General features: G+C 50.9%; 1 protein-coding gene across 1 annotated transcript in view; it reads right to left on the reverse strand.

Annotated features, from left to right (window-relative positions):
• The window catches only part of LOC139011466 (adhesion G protein-coupled receptor E2-like), a 60,101-nt gene that overhangs the window by 17,465 nt on the left and 20,781 nt on the right, over nucleotides 1-21,855 (reverse strand). Inside the window, exons 5-16 of the mRNA XM_070417000.1 lie at nucleotides 20,448-20,594; nucleotides 19,736-19,882; nucleotides 19,022-19,168; nucleotides 17,565-17,711; nucleotides 16,836-16,982; nucleotides 14,661-14,807; nucleotides 10,309-10,455; nucleotides 7,567-7,713; nucleotides 5,195-5,341; nucleotides 2,590-2,636; nucleotides 2,390-2,467; nucleotides 1,813-1,990 (exon numbers count right to left, since the gene is read on the reverse strand). Coding sequence (XP_070273101.1) covers nucleotides 1,813-1,990; nucleotides 2,390-2,467; nucleotides 2,590-2,636; nucleotides 5,195-5,341; nucleotides 7,567-7,713; nucleotides 10,309-10,455; nucleotides 14,661-14,807; nucleotides 16,836-16,982; nucleotides 17,565-17,711; nucleotides 19,022-19,168; nucleotides 19,736-19,882; nucleotides 20,448-20,594 — 1,626 coding nt within the window. The remainder of the gene's footprint in view (nucleotides 1-1,812; nucleotides 1,991-2,389; nucleotides 2,468-2,589; nucleotides 2,637-5,194; nucleotides 5,342-7,566; nucleotides 7,714-10,308; nucleotides 10,456-14,660; nucleotides 14,808-16,835; nucleotides 16,983-17,564; nucleotides 17,712-19,021; nucleotides 19,169-19,735; nucleotides 19,883-20,447; nucleotides 20,595-21,855) is intronic.

Below are 21,855 nucleotides of genomic sequence, written 5' to 3' on the forward strand. Positions count from 1 at the left end.
ATTTCTCAAAAAAAGATATACAAATGTTGAACAATCATATGAAAAGATGTTAAATATCAGTAGTCATTAGGGAAATGCAAATCAAAACCTTAATGAGTTGTCACCTGCCACACCAGAAAGGCTTTAATAAAACCAAAGCAAAATGGAAGTGAGATGTTTTGTTGGGGTTGGGGGACACAGCCATTTTGCAAAATAGTGTGGTGGCTCCTAAAGGTTGAACATATAATTATCATATCACTCAGCAATTCATCTCCTACATATGGACCCAAAGAACTGAAACAGTTATTCAAACAGAAACTTGCACACCAATATCATAGTAACTCTATTCACAATAGACAAAGGGTGGCAAAAATTCAATGCCCATAAAGGATGAATGGATAAACAAAAGGTGGTGTATACATGCAATGGAATAGTATTTAATCATATGATATATGCTACCATGTGGATAACCTTGAAAACAGTATGCTAGGTGAAAGAAGCTACTATAAGGTCATGTATTGTATGATTCTATTTATATGAAATGTGCAGAATTGGCTAATTCATAGAAACAGAAAACAGATAAATGCTTGCCAAAGGCTGGGGGAGGGAGAAATAAGAAGTAACTGCTTAGTGGGTGCAGTGTTCATTTCTGGGATGATGAAAAGACTTTAGAAATAGAGGTGATGGCCTGTCTGGTGTGGCTCACTGGTTGAGCATCAACCCATGGTTGGATTCCAGATCAGGTCACATGCCTAGCTTTTGGGCTCAATCCCCAGTAGGGGGCGTGCAGGAGGCAGCCACTATTTTAAAAAAACATATTTTTTTATTTTTGATAGTATTACAGATATCTCCCATTTCCCCTCTTTTACCCCCCTCCTTCCAGCCCGTATCCCTACCCCCAGATTTTACTACCCTATTGCCGGTGTCCATGACCTATGCATATAAGTATATAGGTTCTTTGGTTTATCTCATCATTGATGTTTCTATCTCTCCTGCTCCCTCTCTCTGAAATCAACAAAAGCATATTTAAAAAAAAGAGTTGATGGTTGTTCAATTCTGTGAATGTATTAAATGTCACTGAATTGTACACTTTGATTAAAATGGTGGATTTTATGTTATGTGAAATTTACCACAATAAAACAAATAACTTAAATATCAGGTAATATTAAATTGCATTCTTCCAAATTTAATAACTCGTTTTCTTTTGAAGCCATTTCTATTTTATCTTAAATTATTTATTATAATTATTTCGTCTGCTGATAATTTATATTACAATGAAAATGTGTAGTATTGATAATGTTTTTCATTTTCTTTTAATCTTATATTTTAATGTTTATGAGCATAACAGGGAGGTACAATGCTGGAGGCTAAGAACAGTAGTTAGCATAATAAATGGGAGAAGTTCAGAAGGCTGATGGACATCTTCAGCAGGGCTAAAGATTTGCATATTATTACCTGCTGCCAAACAGCTGAGGGCAATTCCCCTAACCTGATCATCCTTAATGTTTACCAAACCTTACCTTTGATATGTATATCTGCTTTGCTAAAGGGCAAAATGTGTGAATAAAAAGCTGTGGGTTCTGAGAGGGGGTGTGGGGGAAAACCCACTCCCCTAGAGGGTGATGTCTCCAGCTAGCTCCCCCAATGCCTTCCAAATTCATATTTCCTGTCTAGTTTATCCATTTATGTTGCAGCCCCTTTTTCAGATTCCTGAACCCTTGCTGCAACAGGTTGCAGAAGTACAAGTGTGATCACTCAGCTCTAGTGTGATGGGAAGAGGAATGAGGTGAGGAGCAGGCAGCGCAGAGCCTGCTGGAAGGCAGGGTTACTTGCCTGTTCCTGCAGCTGTCCTGAAGGTCAGTGGCCCATTGGGCAAGGCCTTGCTCAGCTCTCTCAGGACGTGCTCCCAGCCAGTGAGCAGGTTAGTGGCCACACAGTGCTGCTCTGAATGAGGCAGGGTAAGCAGGTCCCCCGGGTTCTCCAGGAGATTATCCACCTCCTGTATGATGTCCTGGGGGGATGGGGACACAGAACCAGTGGATCTTATGCCAGAGAAGCTTCAGGAAGATCCTGCCCACTCAGCTTCTGAGAACAGACCCTAGAGCCTGTCTATTTGGTGATAAAGGTGGTACCGAATGGGATTCCCTGGGTCTTTGCTAGTGCAATCTGCCACTCAGAGGTCAACCCCTGGTCAAGACTACCATGGACAATGCAAGCTCAGTGGCCAGAACAAGAGGAAAGGTGTTAAAAGAGTTAACACAAATACTTGGTCTGCTCTACCCACCCACCCTGGGAGAGCAAGGCCTCAGAGCAGGGTGCCATTGTGTTGGGGTTGGTCTTCTTCCAGACCAAGGCTTCCTCGGGTCTCTATGGGATGCCTCCACCTGCCTCCCCTGGGTCCTGTCCTTACCTGGATGGTGTCCTGGGCCGAGGAAGACTTGAAGTTTCTGAGCAGGTCTTGGACTTTTTCAAAGAAGTGGGAGAGGCTCTGGGGAAAGAGGAGATGAGGCCTTAGAGGGCTTCATGTATGGATGGGGGAGCGTGAGGAAATGGGTGGACGGTGGGCTGAGTGGAGGGACCTTGCTTCTGGTCCCAGCTGGAGTCACTCACCTGGCTTTTGATTCCAGGGGGCAGGTTCCAGGTAAGGAAGGAAATCTCTGCAGGGGACAGAACAGCAGTTCATTCGGTGTGTGAGTGTGTGTGTGTGTGTGTGTGTGTGTGAGAGAGAGAGAGAGAGAGAGAGAGTATGTTGGAGGCAGGATCTAGGGTCAGGCCCTACTTTCACACTGAGTAGTCCTTTGTTTATTCAGGAATCTGGGCCCCTCTCCTCTCTGTGCCCCACCCCCTTTCCTTGTTCAGTCCCCCTCCTCTCCGCCCCGCCCCCCCGCCCCCACGCCTTGGCTGGAGGTGATGACACCTGCTGACTGCACATCCCTGAGTGGCAGACCCAGGGGTTATGGGAAGTGTGCAGAGGCCTAATCCACAGCAGGAAAGCCCCCACAGAGGTACAGGTTGTGAGATATTAAATACCTTTGTCTCAGTTAGAAATTAGCTGCTGCCTGGGGCCCCCCAGGAGCCTTTCCCTTAGTAACCCAGCTCCTTCTGCAGGATCCCCAGATCATTTCCCATTTAGTCTCAAAGAATGGAAGCCTGGCCCAGCAGGGCACCCCCAACATTCATTGTGCTGGGTTCATGTGGCTCCCCATGAATATGTGATCAGACAGCTTGAGTTGTGGGTCTTTGGGAATGTGGGATCAGAACTCCGAACCTTGTTCACAGACGGTGTTGTGTGGGCCATTGGGGGACCCAGGAATCGGCTTCCAGCCAGACCTGCAGCGGCACTCATAGCTGCCCTTGGTGTTGTGGCATTGGGTGGATTTGTGGCAGGAGTTTTTCCCCGAGATACATTCATTCACATCTGAGGACAAAGCCAGAGAGAATATGAGGTCCTCCCTCCAATATTTGCTCAAATCCTTCCTGCTCCTTCTCTCAAATCCTTTAGCAATTCACATCGAGAACACCCCAATACATCCCGCTCACCAGGCTAGCCCAATAGGATACAAAATAGTGGTGCCATTTTCCACTGTAAAAGCACCATAAACTCAGAGTGCCCCTGCAAGATGGACAGCACAGGACTGTGTGTGTGCGAGTAACATCCCAAAGCTGAAACAGCTAACTGGAGAGCACAAGGCTTGAGCCTTACAAAACCGAACAAATGTCAAAGGAAAACTCATTCGGCAAGCCCAAGCATTGTAGAAACATGCCCTCTTTGAATGAATATATTACAGGAACTTCCGAGACCATAACCCTTGCACAGCCCCTAGGAGGAAGGACGTCACGCAGAAGGGCAAAGAGCAAGGCCATAAAACAACCACTGGCAGCACGCTCCACATATGCATCAGCAGAAGCTGCCCATGGCCCATCCCCGATATTGTGTAAACAGAAGCCACCTGTAGTGCGGTATAGACATGAGTGTCCACCAAGGCCTGCAGCTCTCCCCACCTGCATAAAAAGCCTGCCCCCTTTCCATGCGGCACTGACTCTTCCTCAAGATCAGTCCACCTGCACCCAGGTGCCATGAATAAATATTATTTTGATTACACTAAACTTGAGTCTGTTCTGTGTGACCTGACCCAACCCCCAACCTTTCAAAAACTGTTCACCTGTGCGCTAGGATGGACTGTGACAGGACTTGTGATGGACATCTAAAGAGGAAGGATACCACACTGAAAGCTCCCATGTGCTGAGGCTGTGGGCAGTGTTACCACTGGCACAGAGCTGACCTCATGCCCTTATTAGAACAGATTCGGAGGCTCAGCCCTACCCGGCCCAGGTGCCCTCTCCTCACTGCCTGCACTGGGCACACCATTGCTGAAACTGCTGCCCCGTCTATGCCAAAGCGCCTTATGGCAGCTGCCTTTAAGATGACCCAGCAACATAAAGAAGGTGTACATTTATGGGATCTGAACTCCAAACCTTCACAGACAGTGTTGTTTGGGCCATTGGGGGACCCAGGAACCGGCTTCCAGCCAGGGCTGCAGCGGCACTCATAGCTGCCCTCGGTGTTGTGGCATTGGGTGGATTTGTGGCAGGAGTTTGGCCCGGAAGTGCATTCATCCACATCTGAGGTCAAACCACAGAAAGTGTCAGGTGATATCTCAACTCCCTGCATGCAAAGCTCCTACCCATTTTCTGAAATTACAGTCTGGACACAAACTAAACCTTGCCTAAAGCCCACCTAGCCCTACATATACAAACTTGTGGTGACATTTTCCACTGTAAAAGCACCATAAGCTCAGAGCGCCCCTGCAAGTTGGACGGAAGGACTGTGTGTGTGTGTGTGTGTGTGTGTGTGTGTGTGTAAGTGTCATCCCAAAGCTGGTTCCTCCACCTGTGGGGCAGGATGCAGTGTGGGAGGACCTGTGATGGACTTCTAACCGGGGAGGCTGCCACACTGATAGCTCCCATGTGCTGAGGTGGTGGGCTGTGGGCTGTGGCACCACTTCATCCAGAGCTGCACTCCTGCCCTTATTGGAACAGAATCTGAAGCTCAGCCCTGCTCAGCCCAAGTCCCCTCTCCTCACTGCCTGCACTGGGCACACACTATTGGTGAAAGTGCACCCCCTTCACTGCCAAAGCACCTTTTGGCAGCTTCCTTTAAGATGCCTAAAAAATAAATAAGACAATGTACGTTTATGGGATTTGAACTCTGAACCTTCACAGATGGTGTTGTTTGGACCACTGGGGGACCCAGGAATCGGCTTCCAGCCAGGACTGCAGTGGCACTCATAGCTGCCCTCGGTGTTGTGGCATTGGGTGGATTTGTGGCAGAAGTTTTGCCCCGAGGAACATTCATTCACATCTGAGGACAAAGCCAGAGAGAATATGAGGTCCTCCCTCCAATCCTTGCTCACATCCTTCCTGTTCCTTCTCTCAAATTCCTTAGCAGTTCACATCGAGGACACCCCACTACACCCCACTCACCAGCCTAGTCCAATAGGATACAAAATAGTGGTGCCATTTTCCACTGTAAAAGCACCATAAACTCAGAGTGCCCCTGCAAGATGGACAGCACAGGACTGTGTGTGTGCGAGTAACATCCCAAAGCTGAAACAGCTAACTGGAGAGCACAAGGCTTGAGCCTTACAAAACCGAACAAATGTCAAAGGAAAACTCATTCGGCAAGCCCAAGCATTGTAGAAACATGCCCTCTTTGAATGAATATATTACAGGAACTTCCGAGACCATAACCCTTGCACAGCCCCTAGGAGGAAGGACGTCACGCAGAAGGGCAAAGAGCAAGGCCATAAAACAACCACTGGCAGCACGCTCCACATATGCATCAGCAGAAGCTGTCCATGGCCCATCCCTGATATTGTGTTATCAGAAGCCACCTGTAGTGCGGTATAGACATGAGTGTCCACCAAGGCCTGTAGCTCTCCCCACCTGCATAAAAAGCCTGCCCCCTTTCCATGTGGCACTGACTTTTCCTCAAGATCAGTCCACCTGCACCCAGGTGTCATGAATAAATATTATTATTATTATTTTTAAAAAAATATAATTTATTGATTTTTTGACAGAGAGGAAGGGAGATGGATAGAGAGTTAGAAACATCGATGAGAGAGAATCATCGATCAGCTGCCTCCTGCACATCTCCTACTGGGAATGTGCCTGCAACCAAGGTACATGCCCTTGACCGGAATCGAACCTGGGACCCTTCAGTCCACAAGCTGATGCTCTATCCACTGAGCCAAACCGGTTTGGGCAAAATATTATTTTGATTACACTAAACTTGAGTCTGTTCTGTGTGACCTGGCCCAACCCCCAACCTTTCAAAAACTGTTCACCTGTGCACTAGGATGGACTGTGACAGGACTTGTGATGGACATCTAAAGAGGAAGGATAGCCCTGACTGGTTTGGCTCAGTGGATAGAGCATTGGCCTGCGGACTGAAGAGTCCCAGGTTCAATTCCAGTCTAGGGCCTGTACCTTGGTTGCGGGCACATCCCCAGTGGGGGATGTGCAGGAGGCAGCTGATTGATGTTTCTAATTCTATATCCCTCTCCCTTCCTCTCTGTAAAAAATCAATAAAATATATTTGAAAAAAAAAAAGAGGAAGGATACCACACTGATAGCTCCCACATGCTGAGGCTGTGGGCTGTGGGCTATGTTACCACTGGCACAGAGCTGCCCTCATGCCCTTATTAGAACAGATTCGGAGGCTCAGCCCTATCTGGCCCAGGTGCCCTCTCCTCACTGCCTGCACTGGGCACATACCATTGCTGAAAGTGCTGCCCCGTCTCTGCCAAAGTCCTATGGAAGCTGCCTTTAAGATGACCCAGCAACATAAAGAAGGTGTGGTACATTTATGGGATCTGAACTCCAAACCTTCACAGACGGTGTTGTGTGGGCCACTGGGGGACCCAGGAACCGGCTTCCAGCCAGGGCTGCAGCGGCACTCATAGCTGCCTGCGGTGTTGTGGCATTGGGTGGATTTATGGCAGGAGTTTTGCCCTGAAGTACATTCATCGACATCTGAGGAGAAACCAGAGAGAGTTTCAGGCCCTCCCTCCACTTCCTGCTTGTAATGCTCCTGCCCGTTTATTCAAATTACACTTAAGACACCCCACTAAATCCTGCCTATAACTCACCTAGCCCCACATATACAAATTTGTGGTGACATTTTACACTGTAAAAGCCCCATAAGCTCAGAGCGCCTCTAAGGGTGACAGGGCAGGGCTTTGTGTCATCCCAAAGCGGTGTCCCCCAACTGTGGGGTGCGAGAGTATGGGAGGACCTGTGATGGATTTCTAACCAGGGAGGCTGACACACTGATAGCTCCCACGAGCTGTGGCTGTGGGATGTGGCACCACTGTGCCCAGAGCTGCACTCCTGCCCTTATTAGAACAGATTCCAAAGCTCATCTCTGCCCAGCCCAGGTGCCCTCTCCTCACTGCCTGCACTGGGCACACACCATTGCTGAAAGTGCTGCCCCTTCTCTTCCAAAACACCTTATGGCAGCTTCCTTTCAGATGGCTCAGCCGAGTAAAGAAGATGTGGTTCATTTATGGGATCTGAACTCCAAACCTTCACAGACGGTGTTTTTTGGGCCATTGGGGGACCCAGGAACCGGCTTCCAGCCAGGGCTGCAGCGGCACTCATAGCTGCCCTCGGTGTTGTGGCATCGGGTGGATTTGTGGCATGAGTATTGCCCCGAGGTACATTCATCGACATCTGAGGACAAACCAGAGAGAGTGTCAGGCCCTCTCTCCACTCCCTGATTGCAAAGCTCCTGCACATTCTTTCAAATTACACCCAGGACACAATGCTAAACCTTACCTAAAACCCACCTCGCCCGACATATACAAAGTTGTGGTTACATATTCCACTGTAAAAGCTCCATAAGTTCAGAGCACGTCTTTAACGTGGACAGGGCAGGGCTGAATGTCATCCCAAACCCTTGACCCCTACTGTGGGGCAGGATAGACTATGAGATGGCCTGTGATGGACTTCTAACAAGGGAGGTTGCCACACTCATGCCCTTATTAGAACATTTCTGAAGCTCAGCCCCTGCCCGGGCCAAGTGCCCCTCTCCTCACTGGGCACACACCATTGCTGAAAGTGCTGCCCCTTCTCTGACAAAGCTCCTTATGGCACCTGCCTTTCAGGTGGTTCAGCAAAGTAAAGAAGATGTGGTACATTTATGGGATATGAACTCCGAACCTTCACAGATGGTGTTGTTTGGACCATTGGGGGACGCAGGAACCGACTTCCAGCCAGGGCTGCAGTGACACTCATAGCTGCCCTCGGTGTTGTGGCATTGGGTGGATTTGTGGCAGGAGTTTTGTCCCGAGGTACATTCATCCACATCTAAGGACAAACCAGAGAGTGTCAGGCCTACCCTGCATTCCCTGCATGCAAAGCTCCTGCCAGTTCTCTCAAATTACACTCTGGACACCCCACTAAACCCTGCCTAAAAGACACCTTGCCTACAGTATACAAACTTGTGGTGACATTTTCCACTGTAGAAGCACCATAAGCTTAGAGCGCCCCTGCAAGTTAGACAGGGCAGTGTTGGTGACCAGGTTTAAGCTGACATGGTCCTTGTACCTGAAGGGGCTAGCAAGGTTGGGACCCTTACCCACACAGTTTTCCCAGACTTGTTTGGATGGCGGTTATCAGTAGAATGAGAGCAACCTTTGTAGAATGAGAACAGCCTTTCATGGCTTACCAAGAAATCTGTAACTATTTACTGAGATTGCTGTACCGAGAATTTGTCCTTCTGCTCTGTCTCTCCCTTAGAGATTAAGAGGAACAAAGAATACATTCCTCTTGAACAGGGGTCCTCAAACTACGGCCCGTGGGCCACATGCAAATACAAATATTGTATTTGTTCCCGTTTTCTTTTTTTACTTCAAAATAAGATATGTGCAGTGTGCATAGGAATTTGTTCATAGTTTTTTTTAAACTATAGTCCGGCCCTCCAACGGTCTGAAGGACAGTGAACTGGCCCCTGTTTAAAAAGTTTGAGGACCCCTTTGACAGACCTCCTATTCAGTGTGTTGTGTATAAAAGCATTGTGTGGTTAATAAAGCTGCTACAGTTTCTAGATTGAGCTGTAGTCCTCCCGATCCCTCTCTCCTGTCTTTCTTTCTTTTCTCAATTCCCAACTCCCTACCTCAGCCCGGATCCACCTATCAGGCTGGCCCTGACAGGGCAGGACTGTTTGAGTTGAGTCAAGTGTCATCCCTAAGATGTGCCCTAACCTGTTGGGCAGGAGGGACTGGGGGAGGACCTGTGATGGACTTGTAACCAGGGAGGCTGCCACACTGACAGCTCCCACGTGCTGAGGCTGTGGGCTGTGGCACCCCTGAGCCTAGAGCTGCACTCCTGCCCTTATTAGAACAGAATCTAAGCTCAGCCCTGCTCAGCCCAGTTCACCATCTCCTCACTGCCTGCACCGGGCACACACATTGCTGAAAGTGCTGGCCCGTCTCTGCCAAAGCACCTTATGCCAGCTTCCTTTCAGATGGCCCAGCAACATAAAGAATTTGAGGTCCATTATGGGATCTGAACTCCGAACCTTCACAGACGGTGTTGTGTGGGCCATTGGGGGACCCAGGAATCGGCTTCCAGCCAGGGCTGCAGCGGCACTCATAGCTGCCCTCGGTGTTGTGGCATTGGGCTGATTTGTGGCAGGAGTTTTGCCCGGAGGTGCATTCATCCACATCTGAGGACAAATCAGAGAGAGTTTGAGTCCCTCCCTCCACTCTCTGCACAAGACCCTCCTGTCCCTTCTCTCAAAGTACACCGAGGACATCCTCAGTACACCCTGTTTAACAGCCTTCTAGTCCTACAGTATACAAACTTGTGGTGACATTGTCCACTGTAAAAGCACCATAAGCACCCTGCAAGGTGGACAGGGCAGGACTGTGTGTGTGTGTGTGTGTGTGTGTGTGTGTGTATGTGTGTATGCGTGCGCACCAGTGTCATTCCAAAGTGGGACCCGAACTTATGGGGCAGGATGGACTGTAGGAGGACCTGTGATATTCTTATAACCAGGAAGGCTGACACACTGATAGCTGCTACATGCTGAGGTCCCGGGCTGTGGCACCATTGTGCCCGGAGTGACACTCTTGCCTTTATTAAAACAGAATCTGAAGCTCAGCCCTGCCTGGCCAAGGTGCCCTCTCCTCGCTGCCTGCACAGGACACACCATTGCTGATGGTGTTGCCCCGTCAGTGTCAAAGCCCCTTATGGCAGCTTCCTTTCAGATGACCCAACAACATAAAGAATTTGAGGTCCGTATATGGGACCTGAACTCCGAACCTTCACAAACGGTGTTGTTAGGGCCATTGGGGGACCCAGGAATCGGCTTCCAGCCAGGGCTGCAGCGGCACTCATAGCTGCCCTCAGTGTTGTGGCATTGGGTGGATTTGTGGCAGGAGTTGTGTCCCAAGGTACATTCATCCACATCTGAGGACAAACCAAAGAGAGTGTCAGGCCCACCCTGCATTCCCTGCACACAAAGCTCCTGCCAGTTCTCTCAAATTACACTCTGGGCACCCCAATAAACTCTGCCTAAAAGCCACCTAGTCCTACAGGATACAAACTTGTGGTGACATTTTTCACTGTAGAAGAACCATAAGCTCAGAGCACCCCTGCAAGTTGGACAGGGCAGGACTGTGTGTGTATGTGTGTGTGTGTGCACACACCAGTGTCATTCCAAAGAGGGACCCCAACCTGTGGGGCAGGATGGACTGTAGGAGGACCTGTGATATTCTTCTAACCAGGGAGGCTGACACACTGATACCTGCAACTTGCTGAGGCTGTGGGCTGTGGCACTGTTGTGCACAGAGTAACACTCTTGCTTTTAATAGAACAGAATCCAAAGCTCAACTCTGCCTGGCCCAGGTGCCCTCTCTTCACTGCCTGCACTGGGTACACACCAGTGATGACGGTGCTGCCCCTTTTCTGCCAAAGCTCCTTATGGCAGCAGCCTTTAAGAAGACTCAGCCAAATAAAGAAAATATGGTTCATTTATGGGATCTGAACTCCGAACCTTCACAGATGGTATTCTGTGGGCCATTGGGGGACCCAGGAATCGGCTTCCAACCAGGGCTGCAGCGGCACTCATAGCTGCCCTCGGTGTTGTGGCATTGGGCTGATTTGTGGCAGGAGTTTTGCCCAGAGGTGCATTCATCCACATCTGAGGACAAATCAGAGAGAGTTTCAGGCCCTCCCTCCACTCTGCTCATAAGCCTTCTCTCAAAGTACACCAAGGATACCCCCACTACACCCTACTTAACAGCCTTCTAGTCCTACAGTACACAAATTGTGGTGACATTTTCCACTGTAGAAGCACCATAAGCTAAGAGCGCCCCTGCAAGGTGGAAGGGCAGGACTGTGTGTGTGTCAAGTGTCATCCCTAAGAAGTGCTCTAAACTGTTGTGCTGGTGGGACTGGGCGAGGACCTGTGATGGACTTGTAACCAGGGAGGCTGCCACACTGACAGCTCCCACATGCAGAGGCTGTGGGCTGTGGCACCCCTGCGCCTAGAGCTGCACTCCTGCCCTTATTAGAACAGAATCTAAGCTCAGCCCTGCTCAGCCCAGTTCACCATCTCCTCACTGCCTGCACCGGGCACACACATTGCTGGAAGTGCTGGCCCGTCTCTGCCAAAGCACATAATGCCAGCTTCCTTTCAGATGGCCCAGCAACATAAAGAATTTGAGGTCCATTATGGGATCTGAACTCCGAACCTTCACAGACGGTGTTGTGTGGGCCATTGGGGGACCCAGGAATCGGCTTCCAGCCAGGGCTGCAGCGGCACTCATAGCTGCCCTCGGTGTTGTGGCATCGGGCGGATTTGTGGCAGGAGTTTTGCCCGGAGGTACATTCATCCACATCTGAGGACAAATCAGAGAGAGTTTCAGGCCCTCCCTCCATTCGCTGCACACAACCCTCCTACACCTCTCTTAAAGTACACCGAGGACACCACCGGTACACACCGGTACGCCCACCTAGTCCTACAGTATACAAACTTGTGGTGACATTTTCCACTGTAGAAGCACCATAAGCTCAGAGTGCCCCTGCAAGGCGGACAGGGCAGAAATGTGTGTGTGTGTGTGTGTGTGTGTGTGTGTGTGTGTGCGCCAGTGTCATCTCAAAGCTGCGCCTCCATCTCTAGGGCAGGATGGACTGTAGCGGGACCTGGGATGGACTTCAAACCATGGAGGCTGCCACTCTGAGAGCTTCCACTTGCTGGGGCTGTGGGCTGTGGGCTGTCACATCGCTGTTCCCAGAGCAGTTCTCATGCCCTTATTAGAACAGAATATGAAGCTCAGCCCTGCCTGGCCCAGGTGCCCTCTCCTCACCGCCTGCGCTGGGCACACACCATTGCTGACAGTGCTGCCCCTTCCCTGCCAAGCTCCTTATATCAGCTGCCTTTAAGAAGACTCAGCTGAGTAAAGAAGATGTACATTTATGGGATCTGAACTCCGAACCTTCACAAATGGTGTTGTTAGGGCCATTGGGGGACCCAGGAATCGGCTTCCAGCCAGGGCTGCAGCGGCACTCATAGCTGCCCTTGGTGTTGTGGCATTGAGTGGATTTGTGGCAGGAGTTATGCCCCGAGGTACATTCATCCACATCTGAGAACAAACCAGAGAGATTGTGAGGACCACCTTGCATTCCCTGCATGAAAAGTTCCTGCCAGGTCTTTCTAATTACACACTTGACACCCTTCAAACCCTGCCTAAAAGCCACCTAGTCTGACAGTATACAAAGTTGTTGTGACATTTGCCACTGTATAAGCACGATAAGCTCAGAGCGCCTCTGCAAAGTGGACAGGGTAGAACTGTGTGTGTGTGTGTGTGTGTGTGTGTGTGTGTGTGCCAGTGTCATCCCTAAGATGTGCCCTAAACTGTTGGGCAGGAGGGACTGGGGGAGGACCTGTGATGGACTTGTAACCAGGGAGGCTGCCACACTGACAGCTCCCACATGCTAAGGCTGTGGACTGTGACACCTCTGCACCTAGAGCTGCACTCCTGCCCTTATTAGAACAGAATCTAAACTCAGCCCTGCCCAGCCCAGTTCAACATCTCCTCACTGTCTGCATTGGACACACACCATTGCTAAAAGTGCTGGCCCATCTTTGCCAAAGCCCCTATGGCAGCTTCCTTTCAGATGGCCCAACAACAAAAAATTTGAGGTCCGTATATGGGTTCTGAACTCCTAACCTTCACAGACTGTGTTGTGTGGGCCATTGGGGGACCCAGGAATCGGCTTCCAGCCTGGGTTGCAGCGGCACTCATAGCTGCCCTCGGTGTTGTGGCATTGGGCGGATTTGTGGCAGGAGTTTTGTCCCGAGGTACATTCATCCACATCTGAGAACAAACCGGAGAGAGAGTGAGGACCACCCTTCATTCGCTGCATGCAAAGCTCCTGCCAGTTCTCTCAAATTACACTCTGGACAACCCACTAAACCTTGCCTAAAAGCCACCTAGTCCGACAGTATACAAAGTTGCTGTGACATTTTTCTCTATAGAAGCACCATAAGCTCAGAGCACCCCTACAGGTTGGACAGGGCAGGACTGTGTGTGTGTGTGTGTGTGTGTGTGTGCCTATGTCATCCCTAAGATGTGCCCTAACCTGTTGGGCCGGAGGGACTGGGGGAGGACCTGTGATGGACTTGTAACCAGGGGCTGCCACACTGACAGCTCCCATGTGCTGAGGCTGTGGGCTGAGGCACCCCTGTGCCTAGAGCTGCACTCCTGCCCTTATTAAAACAGAATCTAAGGTCAGCCCTGCGCAGCCCAGTTCACCATCTCCTCACTGCCTGCACCGGGCACACATCATTGCTGAAAGTGCTGGCCTTTCTCTGCCAAAGTCCTTTGGCAGCTTCCTTTCAGATGGCTCAGCCAAGTAAAGAAGATGTGGTTCATTTATAGGATCTGAACTCTGAACCTTCACAAATGGTGTTGTGTGGGCCATTGGGGGATCCAAGAATCGGCTTCCAGCCAGGGCTGCAGTGGCACTCATAGCTGCCCTCGGTGTTGTGACATTGGGCGGATTTGTGGCAGGAGTTTTGCCCGGAGGTGCATTCATCCACATCTGAGGACAAATCAGAGAGAGAGTTTCAGGCCCTCCCTCCACTTTGCACACAACCCTCCTGCCCCTTCTCTCAAAGTACACCGAGGACACCCCCATTACACCCTGCTTAACAGACCTCTAGTCCTATAGTACAGAAACTTGTGGTGACATTTTTCACTGTAAAAGTACCATAAGCTCAGAGCGCCCCGGCAAGGTGGACAGGGCAGAAGGTGTGTATGTGCGTGAGCCAGTGTCATCCCAAAGCTGGACCCCAACTTGTGGGGCAGGATGGACTGTGGGAGGACCTGTGATGTTCTTCTAACCAGGGAGGCTGACACCCTGATAGCTGCAACGTGCTGAGGCTGTGGCACCGTTGTGCCCAGAGTGGTACTCATGCCCTTATTAGAACAGAATCCGAAGCTCAGCCCTGCCTGGCCCAGGTTCCCTCTCTCACTGCCTGCACCCAGCACACACCATTGCTGATGGTGCTGCCCCTTCCCTGTCAAAGCCTCTTATGGCAGCTGCCTTTCAGATGGCCCAACAACATAAAGAATTTGAGGTCCGTATATGGGATCTGAACTCCTAACCTTCGCAAACAGTGTTGTTAGGGCCATTGGGGGACCCAGGAATCGGCTTCCAGCCAGGACTGCAGCGGCACTCGTAGCTGCCCTCGGTGTTGTGGCATTGGGTGGATTTGTGGCAGGAGTTTTGCCCCGAGGTACATTCATCCACATCTGAGGACAAAGCGAAGGGTGTGTCAGGCCCATCCTGCATTCCCTGCACACAAAGCTCCTGCCAGTTCTCTCCAATTACACTCTGGATACCCCCAGTACAACCTGCCTACAAGCCACCTAGTCCTACAGTATACAAACTTGTGGTGACATTTTCCACTGTAGAAGAACCATAAGCTCAGAGCGCCCCTGCAAGTTGGACAGGGACAGGGCAGGACTGTGTGTGTGTGTGTGTGTGTGTGTGTGTGTGCCAGTCTCATTCCAAAGCGGGATCCCGACCTGTGGGACAGCATGGACTCGAGGAGGACCTGTGATATTCTTATAATGAGGGAGGCTGACACACTGATAGCTGCAACGTGCTGAGGCTGTGGGCTGTGGTACCGCTGTGCCCGGTGTGACACTCTTGCTTTTATTAGAACAGAATACGAAGCTCAGCCCTGCCTGGCCCAGGTGCCCTCTCCTCACTGCCTGCGCTGGGCACACACCATTTCTGATGCTGCTGCCCCTTCTCTGCCAAAGCACCTTATGGCAGCTGCCTTTAAGAAGACTCAGGCAAGTAAAGAAAATATGGTTCATTTATGGGATCTGAACTTCGAACCTTCACAGACGATGTATTGTTTTCTATGGATGGATTTAGTAATCGGATTCCAGCTAGGAGGGCAGTGGCACTCATGGCTGCCCTCGGTGTTGTGGCATATGGCTAATTGGCGGCAGTAGTGTTGCCCCGAGGTACATTCATCCACATCTGAGGACAAACCAAAGAGAGTGTCAGGCCCACCCTGCATTCTCTGCACGCAAAGCTCCTGCTAGTTCTCTCAAGTTATACTCTGGACACGCCACTAAACCGTGCCTGAAAGCCACCTAACCTGACATATTCAAAGTTGTGACATTTTCCACTGTAGAAGCACCATAAGCTCAGAGCCCCCCTGCAAATTGGACAGGGCAAGACTCTGTGTGTGGGTGCCAGTGTCATTCCTAAATGTGCGCTAAACTGTTGTGCCTGTGGGACTAGGGAAGAAGCTGTGATGGACTTGTAACCAGTGAGGCTGCCACACTGACAGCTCCGAAGTGCTGAGGCTGTGGGCTGTGGACCCCTGCGCCTAGAGCTGCAGTCCTGCCCTTATTAGAACAGAATCTAAGCTCAGCCCAGCCCAGTTCACCATCTCCTCACTGCCTGCACCGAGCACACACCATTGCTGAAAGTTCTGGCCTGTCTCTGCCAAAGAGCCTTATTCTAGCTTCCTTTCACATGGCCAAGCAACATAAAGAATTTTAGGTCCTCTTATGGGATCTGAACTCTGAACCTTCACAGACGGTGTTCTGTGGGCCATTTGGGGACCCAGGAACCGGCTTCCAGCCAGTGCTGCAGCGGCACTCATAGCTGCCCTCGGTGTTGTGGCATCGGGTGGATTTGTGGCAGGAGTTTTGCCCCAAGGTACATTCATCCACATCTGAGAACAAATCAGAGAGAGTTTCAGGCCCTCCCTCCATTCTCTGCACACAACCCTCCTGCCCCTTCTCTTAAAGTACACCAAGGACACCACCGGTACACCCTGCTTAATAGCCTTCTAGTCCTACAGTATACAAACCTGTGGTGACATTTTCCACTGTAGAAGCACCATAAGCTCAGAGTGCCCCTGCAAGGTGGACAGGGCAGGACTGTGTGTGTGTGTGGATGTGGGAGGGGACAGTGTCATCCCAAAGCTGTGCCTCCATCTCTAGGGCAGGATGGACTGTAGCAGGACCTGTGATGAACTTCTAACCATGGAGGCTGCCACTCTGAGAGCTTCCACTTGCTGGGGCTGTGGGTTGTGACATCGCTGTGCCCAGATCTGTGCTCATGCCCTTATTAGGACAGAATCCGAAGCTCAGCCCTGCCTGGCCCAGGTGCCCTCTCCTCACTGCCTGCGCTGGGCACACACCATTGCTGACAGTGCTGCCCCTCTCCTGCCAAGCTCCTTATAGCAGCTGCCTTTAAGAAGACTCAGCCAAGTAAAGAAGATGTACATTTATGGAATCTGAACTCCGAACCTTCACAAACGGTGTTGTTAGGGCCATTGGGGGACCCAGGAATCGGCTTCCAGCCTGGGCTGCAGCGGCACTCATAGCTGCCCTCGGTGTTGTGGCATTGAGTGGATTTGTGGCAGGAGTTTTGCCCCGAGGTACATTCATCCACATCTGAGGACAAACCAGAGAGATGGTGAGGACCATCCTGCATTCCCTGCATACAATGGTCCTTCAATTCTCTCAAATTACACTCTGGACACCCCACTAAACCCTGCCAAAAAGCCACCTACTCTTACAGTATACAAACTTGTGGTGACATTTTCCACTGTAGAAGCACCATAAGCTCAGAGTGCCCCTACAAAGTGGACAGGGCAGGACTGTGTGTGTGTGTGTGCGAGCGCGCACCCGCCTATTTCATCCCTAAGATGTGCCCTAACCTGTTGGGCTGGAGGGACGGGGGAAGACCTGTGATGGACTTGTAACCAGGGAGGCTACCACACTGACAGCTCCCACGTACTGATGTTGTGGGCTGTGGCACCTCTGCTCCTAGAGCTGCACTCCTGCCCTTATTAGAACAGAATCTAAGCTCAGCCCTGCCCAGCCCAGTTCACCATCTCCTCACTGCCTGCACCGGGCACACATCATTGCTGAAAGTGTTGTCCTTTCTCTGCCAAAGTTCTATGGCAGCTTCCTATCATTTGGCTCAGCCAAGTAAAGAAGATGTGGTTCATTTATGGGATCTGAACTCCGAACCTTCACAGACGGTGTTGTGTGGGCCATTGGAGGACCCAGGAATAGGCTTCCAGCCAGGGCTGCAGCGGCACTCATAGCTGCCCTCGGTGTTGTGGCATTGGGTGGATTTGTGGCAGGAGTTTTGCCCGGAGGTGCATTCATCCACATCTGAGGACAAATCAGAGAGAGTTTCAGGCCCTCCCTCCACTCTCTGCAAGCAACCCTCCTGCCCTTTCTCTCAAAGTACACCGAGAATACCCCAACTACACCCTGCTTAACAGCCTTCTAGTCCAAAAGTACACAAACTTGTGGTGACATTTTCCACTGTAAAAGCACCATAAGTTTAGAGCGCCACTGCAAGGTGGACAGGGCAGAAATATGTGTGTGTGCGTGCACCAGTGTCATCCCAAAGCTGGACCCCAACCTGTGGGGCAGGGTGGACTGTGGGAGGACCTGTGATGTTCTTCTAACCAGGGAGGCTGACACTGATAGCTAAAACCTGCTGAGGCTGTGGGCTGTGACATCGCTATGCCCAGAGTGGTACTCATGCCCTTATCAGAACAGAATCCGAAGCTCAGCCCTGCCTGCCCCAGGTGTCCTCTCCTCACTGCCTGCACTGGGCACACACCATTGCTGACGGTGCTGCCCCTTCCCTGCCAAAGCACCTTATGGCAGCTGCCTTTAAGAAAACTCAGCCATGTAAAGAAGATGTACATTTATGGGATCTAAAATATCAACCTTCACAAACTGTTTTGTTAGGGCCATTGGGGGACCCAGGAATCGGGTTCCAGCCTGGGCTGCAGCGACACTCATAGCTGCCCTCGGTGTTGTGGCATTGGGCTGATTTGTGGCAGGAGTTTTGTCCCGAGGTACATTCATCCACATCTGAGAACAAAGCAGAGAGATTTTGAGGACCATCCTGCATTCCCTGCACCCAAAGCTCCTGCCAGTTCTCTCAAATTACACTCTGGACACCCTCCAAACCCTGCCTAAAAGCCACCTAGTCTGACAGTATATGAAGTTGCTGTGATATTTGCCACTGTAGAAGCACCATAAGCTCAGAGAGCCCCTTCAACGTGGACAGGGTAGGACTGTGTGTGTGTGTGTGTGTGTGTGTGTGTGTGTGTGTGTGCCAGTGTCATCCTTAAGATGTGCCCTAACCTGTTGGGCCTGAGGGACTGGGGGAGGACCTGAGATGGACTTGCAACCAGGGAGTCTGCCACACTGACATCTCCGAAGTGCTGAGGCTGTGGGCTGTGGCACCCCTGTGCCTAGAGCTGCACTCCTGCCCGTATTAGAACAGAATCTAAGATAAGCCCTACCCAGCCCAGTTCACCATCTCCTCACTGCCTGCACCGGGCACACACCATTGCTGAAAGTGTTGCCCTTTCTCTGCCAAAGTCCTATGGCAGCTTCCTTTCAGATGGCTCAGCCAAGTAAAGAAGATGTGGTTCATTTATGGGATCTGAACTCCGAACCTTCACAGATGGTGTTGTGTGGGCCATTGGCGGACCCAGGAACCGGCTTCCAGCCAGGGCTGCAGCGGCACTCATAGCTGCCCTCGGTGTTGTGGCATTGGGTGGATTTGTGGCAGGAGTTTTGCCCGGAGGTGCATTCATCCACATCTGAGGACAAATCAGAGAGAGTTTCAGGCCCTCCCTCCACTTTGCACACAACCCTCCTGTCCCTTCTCTCAAAGTACACAGAGGACACCCCCAGTTCACCCTGCTTAACAGCCTCCTAGTCCTACAGTATACAAAGTTGTTGTGACATTTTCCACTGTAGAGGCACCATAAGGTCAGAACACCCCTGCAAGGTGGACAGGGCAGAGCTATGTTGTGTGTGCCAGTGTCATCCCAAACGTGGACCCCAACCTGTGGGGCAGGGTGGACTGTGGGAGGACCTGTGATGTTCTTCTAACCAGGGAGGCTGACACACTGATAGCTCCAATGTGCCGAGGCTGTCGGCTGTGGCACCATTATGCCCAGAGTGGCACTCATGCCCTTATTAGAACAGAATTAGAACCTCAGTCCTGCCCAGCCCAGGTGCCCTCTCCTCACTGCCTGCACTGGGCACACACCATTGCTGACGGTGCTGCCCCTTTCCTGCCAAAGCACCTTATGGCAGCAGCCTTTAAGAAGACTCAGCCAAATAAAGAAGTTGTGGTTCTTTATGGGATCTGATCTCCGAACCTTCACAGATGATGTATTGTTGGCCATGGGAGGATTTAGGAATCCGCTTCCAGCCAGGGGGGCAGTGGCACTCATGGCTGCCCTCGGTGTTGTGGCATATGGCTAATTGGCGGCAGGAGTGTTGCCCCGAGGTACATTCATTCACATCTGAGGACAAACCAAAGAGAGTTTCAGCCCCACCCTGCATGCCCGGCATGCAAAGCTCCTGCCCCTTCTCCCAGAGTACACTTTGGCCACCTCACTAAACCCTGCCTAAAAGCCACCTAGCCCGACATATACAAATTTGTGATGACGTTTTCCACCGTAAGACCACATTAAGCTCAGAGTGCTCCTGCAAGGTGGACGAGGAAGGACTGTGTGTGTGCAAGTGTCATCCCAAAGATGTGACCCACTCTGTGGGGCAGAATGGATTGTGGGTGGTCCTGTAATGGACTTCTAACCTGTGATGGCTGCCACACTGATAGCTCCCTTGCACTGAGGCTGTGGGCTGTGGCACCACTGTGCCCAGAGCTATATTTCTGCCCTTATTAGAACAGAATGGGAGCTCAGCCCTGCTTTGCCCAGCTGCCCTGTCCTAACTGCCTACACTGGACAGACACTATTGCTGGAAGTGCTGTCCTTTCTCTGCCAAAGCCCCTAATGGCAGCTGCCTTTATGGTGGCTCAGCAAAGTAAAGAAGATGTGGTTCATTTATGGGATCTGAACTCCGAACCTTCACAGACGGTGTTGTTTGGGCCATTGGGGGACCCAGGAATTGGCTTCCATCCAGGGCTGCAGCGGCAGTCATAGCTGCCCTCGGTGTTGTGGCATTGGGTGGATTTGTGGCAGGAGTTTTGCCCCGAGGTACATTCATCCACATCTGAGGACAAACCAGAGAGAGTGTCAGGCCCTTTCTCCATTCCCTGCACATAACGATGCTTCCCCTTCTCATAAGTTACACCGAGGTCACCCCACTATGCCCCGCTTACCTGTCACTTAGCCTGACATATACAAACTTGTGGTGACATTTTCCAGTGTAAGAGCACCATTAGCTCAGAGTCCCCCAGTTAGGTGGAGAAGGCAGGACTGTGTGTGTGCAAGTGTTATCACAAAGGTGTGTGTCTCATCTGTGGGGCAGGATGAACTGGGGGAGGACCTGTGATGGACTTCTAACCTGGGAGGATGCCACACTGATAACTAACACGTGCTGAGGCTGTGGGCTGTGGGCTGTTGCACCGCTGCACCCAGAGCTGCACTCATACCTTTTTTGGAACAGAATCTGAAGCTCAGCCCTGCCTGGCCCAGTTCCCCTCTTCTCACTGCCTGCACTGGGTACACACCATTGCTGAAAGTGCTGCCCCTTCTCTGCCAAAGCTCCTTATGGCAGCTTCATTTAAGATGGCTCAGCCAAGTAATGAAGATGTGGCTCATTTATGGGATTTGAACTCCGAACCTTCACAGACGGTGTTGTGTGGGCCATTGGGGTCCCAGGAATCAGCTTCCAGCCATGATGGCAGTGGCACTCAGAACAGCCCACAATGTTTTGGCAGTGGGTCGTTATGAGGCACGGTTCTTTTTGTGTGTGTGTTTTAAAAATATGTTTTTATTGATTTTAGGGAGAGAGGACGCGAGAAGGATAGAGAAATAGAAACATTGATTGGCAAACTCCTGCACATCCCCTACTGGGAATGTAGCCCACAATCTGGTCATGAGCCCAAACCAGGATTCAAATCACTGACTTCTTGGTTTATGGGTCTACATTCAAAAACTGAGCCACACCGACCAGGCCTGTGGCAGGTGTTTTTTCCCTGAGATACATTCATTCACATCTGAGGAGCCCCGCACCCACTTCTCATCGTCTGAGTATCCCACTGTTAGTACACATGCCACCACCTGGTGACCTTCAACTTCACCCTCAAAATACATTATGATGGCCTCTCTACAAGATGGACATAGCAGGGACCATAGTCTCCAGTTTATAGGTGGAAGATCCAGGAGGGAAACTGAGTCATGAGGGCTGAACTTCCTGACCAAGCCCGAATAGGCAGACCTGTTGGGCACCTCATCCCAGGGCCAAACTGGAAATACAATTAAATTAGAGAACATTCACCTGCAATTACCAACTGAGGTCCAGCTGAGGA

Source organism: Myotis yumanensis, unplaced genomic scaffold, assembly GCF_028538775.1.
Source record: "Myotis yumanensis isolate MYYU_CA2020_CCGP unplaced genomic scaffold, mMyoYum1.0.hap1 SCAF_5, whole genome shotgun sequence".
NCBI lineage: Eukaryota > Metazoa > Chordata > Mammalia > Chiroptera > Vespertilionidae > Myotis > Myotis yumanensis.